Source organism: Benincasa hispida, chromosome 9 (assembly GCF_027475165.1).
Source record: "Benincasa hispida cultivar pf3 chromosome 9, pf3_genome.v1.1, whole genome shotgun sequence".
Classification (NCBI taxonomy): Eukaryota; Viridiplantae; Streptophyta; class Magnoliopsida; order Cucurbitales; family Cucurbitaceae; genus Benincasa; species Benincasa hispida.
In genome coordinates, this window is record NC_143486.1 from 1,538,434 (window position 1) to 1,543,955 (window position 5,522).

General features: G+C 33.7%; 1 protein-coding gene across 1 annotated transcript; it reads right to left on the reverse strand.

Moving 5' to 3' along the window:
- LOC120084511 (putative leucine-rich repeat receptor-like protein kinase At2g28990) lies at positions 1-4,481 on the reverse strand. Its single transcript, XM_039040305.2, has 12 exons — positions 3,910-4,481; positions 3,341-3,834; positions 3,105-3,240; positions 2,760-2,831; positions 2,532-2,603; positions 2,336-2,416; positions 2,068-2,219; positions 1,724-1,944; positions 1,504-1,630; positions 1,004-1,066; positions 714-903; positions 1-634 (listed from the first exon to the last, which is right to left on the reverse strand). The coding sequence occupies exons 1-12, from the start codon at positions 4,077-4,079 to the stop codon at positions 238-240; spliced, it is 2,175 nt and encodes a 724-aa protein (XP_038896233.2). The 5' UTR covers positions 4,080-4,481; the 3' UTR covers positions 1-237.
- Positions 4,482-5,522: the final 1,041 nt, after the last annotated feature.

A 5,522-nucleotide genomic window follows, 5' to 3' on the forward strand; every position in this document is an offset into this window, starting at 1 on the left:
TGATGAAACAATGTTTTATAGTGGTTTAAACACAATATTTTGAACATGAGTATAGTTCAAGTTCAACTGTTTCAAATATATACTCTCAGGCAAAAGATTACAAGTTTGAATCTTCCAACTTCACACGCGTGGTTAAAAAAAGAAAAGGAAACCAAATGTAAAAAGGGGTAGGCAGAAAAGTCAGGACAACGACTATATGTGTGTGTGCGTGTTTTGAAGCGTAAGAATGAAATTCAATCACCTAAGATTAGGACCAGCATTTATCTCAGCTAAAATTGTTGAAGAAAATTCATAGCTTTCTGAAAGTGTTCTTAGATCCACTGCCAAACACTCCTTAAGCTCCTCCAAAACAACACTAATGTCAGGCCTTTGGTCACCATTTGGTTGGGTGCATGACATTGCTATCTCACCCATTTTACGAGCTGAGTCATGGTTAACTTCTCCTTTAATTCTCACATCAACCACATCTTCAATCTTCCCTTTCTTGATTATTGGAGCAACCCAATCTAGAAGGTGAATATTATTTCCATTATAGCTTCTTGTTATCGCAGGGGACCCAGTGATCAACTCAAATAAGATTATGCCAAAGCTATAAATATCACTTTTCTTATTCAAATTTCCAAGTGTTTGGTTTCTGGAAAGAGAGACAAATAACGCCAAATTACATCAATTTTAAGACGTGTAAGAAGATGAAACTCAATTGAAATACTTACTCAGGATCAAAGTAGCCTGGTGTTCCAGCTAATTGTGTTAACATTTCAGATTGATTTTCAACTTGAAAAGTTCTAGACAATCCAAAATCAGCTATTTTGGCTTGCATCATACCGTCTAATAGTATGTTGGCAGGTTTTAAATCTCTGTGAACTATTGTTGGCTTGCAACCATTATGTAGATACTCAAGCCCTGAAACATCCATGGAAGAGGAAAGAAAGAAAATAATTAAAAAAGAATTATAATAAAGAAGAAGAAAGGTGAGAAAGTAGAAGGTTGATGATATGGTAACCATGTGCTGCATCCACTGCAATTTGAAGTCTTTCATTCCAACTCAGAACGTTTGTGTTTTTCTCTGTAGCCAAAACAAATCTATTAATTCTAATTTTAGTTAACCTCTCTGCAAAATTCTTGATTTATCATTCGCATGTCTTTGGGAATATTTGTCACGAGATTTCATTTACTAAACAAATTTAGGGTTCTAGGATTTGGATAGAAATTCTATTAGGATAGAAGTTAGAATATAATTTGGATATCACGGTTATATTAGGAATTAACCCAAAAAAACCCAAAAAACAGAGCTATTTATAAATCGAGGGAATGGGAAGGGATGAAGGTAGACAATTGTTTAGTGGATTTAGACTTAAGTGAGATTACTCAAGATAGGAGGTTCCAAGTACCTGGTTATATCTTAATCTTACTACTTTATCTTTCATATTCTGATACCTGCCTCTATTTGAGTTGTTTCTGAGCGACATAAGAAAGTGAAATTTCATCATAAAACATGATTACCAGATAAACGTTGCCGCAAATTTCCATTGACCATGTATTCATAAATGAGTGCCTTGGTGTTACCCTCGTCACAATATCCAACAAGAGAAACCAAGTTTCGGTGATGAACAATCATTAAGAGTTGTGCCTGAAGCAGCATTATCATGTGAATCCAATTAGAATTGGAAAAGCGGGGAAAAAAACGGTTTTGTCATTGTATGGAACATATATTATTTATAACCTCAGTTTGAAATTCCCTATAGCCCTGCTTTGATGTTGATGAGAGCAGCTTTACAGCAACCAGAGTTTTATCTTTCAAAGCACCTTTATATACTTTTCCAAATCCTCCTTCTCCAATGATGTCTCTGAAATTATTTGTAATACTCACAACTTCGGAGTAGCTGTACTCTCGATGCTTTTGCTTCAGTGAAATTTTCTCTTCCGTCGACTTCACCGAATTCTCTACAATAAATAATCCACAAGACAAACTTACAAGCAGATATTTCCTCTCTCTAAAATTCTCTTTAAGGCCCAATACTTATCATCAGAAACATAAAAGCGGAATCAAGAAGTGACATGACTTACTTTTCTTGCTTTTCTTATAGATTAAAAGTAAGACCAAGCAGGCTATAATTAGGATAGTTCCTATGACAGCAATGATAACAGGAAGAACAACAACTTTCTTTTTCTTTTTCTTGCAAGGAGGTGACGAACAGAGTTCTGGATTATCATCTATTCTGCATCCAACAAGAGGAAGAAGAGAAAAAGTGAGAATCCACACAAAATACAAGGAGAGTGACAAGAAGAATATACGAATTTTGTGTTGAGTTTTGGGGAATATAATTATTCAGACCTCAAATCCAAAACTCCATCTCTAGATTTCACTAGAAGTGCTTCCGGAACTGTGCCACCAAGATTATTACCAGTTAAATTGCTGCCAGAAAAACAAAAAGATGGTCAACATGAAATCATTAATCCAGTCAATCCTACCAATCCTGGAAAAGGTTGTAGTTTAAATTTAGAATTGAAAGTCAGTAGAATTATTTTACAGGATTTTCAAACGAGGTAGTTGCGCTAAAAATTCAGGAAGTAGTCCACTCAAGTCGTTGTAGGATAAATCCCTGTAAGATATAAAGCAGGTTGAAGATTAGAACAAAGAAACAGTTATCAGTATTGGGTTTTCTTTTTGCCAATCGAGTTGAATTGAAGGGAGGAAAGATTAAGAGAGTTAATACAAAATATAGTTCCACTCTAATCTTAAATAGTGAGGTACGTACAGAGTCTCCAATTGAGTGAGATTGGAGATGGAAAATGGGATCTCTCCTGTTAACTTACTCCTGCTTAAGTTCCTGCATTCACAAAATTTTGTTAGATAAACCTGAGGTAACTTACGATATGTTTAGGATAATTCCAAAATAGTTAAATCACTTTTGTCACTTTCAAAATTACTCTGAAATCATATGAAAACTGCATAGAAATGTGTAAAATTAAATGTTTAATCAACTTTGAGTGATTAAAGGTGTATTTTGGAATGATTTAGAACATGACAACAGCTATTTGAACAATTTCAAAATCACTCCCAAACATATCATTAAGACAACATAAGTTTGCGACGCACTCACAGTGAAATTATCCTTGGGGGATTGCTAGTACTGCAGTTTAGACCATTCCATACAGAAAATTCAGGCAAACATGGATCTCCTTGCCAGTAAGTATTCAATAGCTTGAATGTCTTCTTTATATCCATTACAGCATTAACTATACATATATAGGGAAAAACAATGACAAATAATTACATGTAAACATATTAATCTAAATGTAATGAACAAAAATTGGAGGATGAAAGGGAAAGATATACCGTCCTGTAAGAGTGTAGGTGAATGAGAGATGTTTATGATATAAAAAAACTCAAACCCATTGATAATGGGAGGAAGATCCGAACCGGAGGCTGCAGAAATTTGTAAATAATTATCTTCATTGAGATTTACAGGGAGACCATCTGAAGCTGAGCATATGGTTTGTGGTTTGAGATACTCAAGCTTTAGGGATTGTGAAATGGTGTGGATGCCATTCAACACAATACTCATTTCTCTTACAGAAGTATCCAACTTCTCAACCTCAGCGAAATGAAAGCAGAAATAGAATCGAGAGCTGGCCTCTACAGGGCTCCATTTATATACGAAAGGGATGCTGGAATTTAGGGTTGCATAGGCAGTTTTCAACATTGATTCCGGTAATTTGTACGGATCGTTACTGGTCAGTTTGATGCTCCCGTTGGTCTGTATCTTCTTGATCGAACCCAGGTAATCATCATACGTAACCCAAATTCGATCTTCAATATCCTGCGGATATCTGTTGGCGAAATGATTTAATTAGGGAAAGTTAATCATACATCACGACCACACAAGGAAAACCCTAGTTGATTACCTGAGTGTATATTCGCCGCCGACATCGGATCGATCCCAGAGAGCCATGAATTGCCGGGGATCAGTGCGATAAACAGAGTTGCCTAAGGGCCGTAATTCCAAAACAGAAATATAAGGAACTCCACTTCCAATATTGATAAGGCATACGTCAATATAATCAGTGGGAGCCATGTAAACGGATTCGATTCTGATGTTTCTTCTGGTGATGGTATCCCATAGATTAACGCCAAGATAGACGCGAAATACAGGGGTGGAGTTCTTGCCGTCGTAATTGCCATAGACAAAGACGGCTCTGATGAGGTAATTGTTGTTCTTGCCGGATTCTGGGCGGAGACTGTAGCAGTTCTTTACTCCCTCCGGGAAGCTTCTTAGGGTTCTGTATTGCAGCCAAAATTTTTCGGAAAATTCAGGGGAAATCTGACCGATCACTCCTGAATCGATCAGGTTCTTGTCTGATTGGTATGGGAATTCACTGTTCAGGTCGACGGAGTCGAGTAGTCCGCCGCAGTCGATGCTAATGAAGTCTTCAACCAATGAAGAATCAGAGCGGGAAAGTTCAAAAATAATGTAATTGAAAGAAATTACCGTCGATATCAAAAAATAATAATAATAATAAGGCAAATTGTAATTGGTGGAAAAAGAATATAACCGTGTTGGCAAATATAACAATAATTTTCTAAAATGGTAAATATAGCACAAAAAAAAAAAAGACCTCATTGTTGGTTTTTTTTTATTTTTATGATTTCATTTGTATATCAATATACTTTATATTTTGGTATATCAGTTAACCGATATAAATTATATTTGGTATATTGATCAATTAATATACTTTATTTAAAGAATAGCATTTATTCAACCGGTAGATCATGATTTTAATTGTGCTATGATCAACATCGTTTGTTTGATTATGGTAAATATTATTATTATTATTATTATTATTTTACGTTGATATAGAGTTATTTTCATTTGATTAGTTCAATTTTGATGTTCATAGCATATGTTAAATGCATTATTTTTGTCAGTAATATACCAAATATAAATTATATTAGTTAATTTGTTTTATTTTCAATTCTTTTATATGATTATAATGGTATAAGTTATATTTAATTTTGGTATATCAAATATGAAGTATATCATGGTAAGTTTAACATTGGCATTTCAATTGTATATTATTACTAATTCAAAAAGAATTGCAAGTAGATCATTAGTGCATCAGTGATATATCATAATGAGCTGAAAATGCAATATTAAGCATTTGGTCTATCATAATTTATCAACGCTCATCAAATTTTATTTAAATTATAACATAGATTTATCAATAATATATCAGTAATCATTAAAAATTCATTTTATATACATTTTTAGTATATCGATAGCGTGTCGCTCATGATTTAAATCCATTTTAAGTACTGTACCAATGTGTTAGTAGTATATGACTGCTCATTCAGAATTCAATTTCAAGTATATATATTATTATTGCATTAGTAATTATAGTTAGACACTCATCAAAAATTCATTTTAAAAATTAGTTTATCGATATTGTATCAATGCTCATAAAAAAATTATGTAAAAAATATTATTAGTGTATTAGTAGTATGTCAATATATCTTCTAA

Coding starts and splice junctions, on each gene's coding strand:
- LOC120084511 (XM_039040305.2), bottom strand. CDS start 4,079: ATGGCTCCCACTGATTATATTGACGTATGCCTTATCAATATTGGAAGT. Junction 2,417..2,531: donor CTACCTCGTTTGAAAATCCT/GTAAAATAATTC, acceptor TTTTTCTGGCAG/CAATTTAACTGGTAATAATC. Junction 1,631..1,723: donor ATAGGGAATTTCAAACTGAG/GTTATAAATAAT, acceptor ATGCTGCTTCAG/GCACAACTCTTAATGATTGT.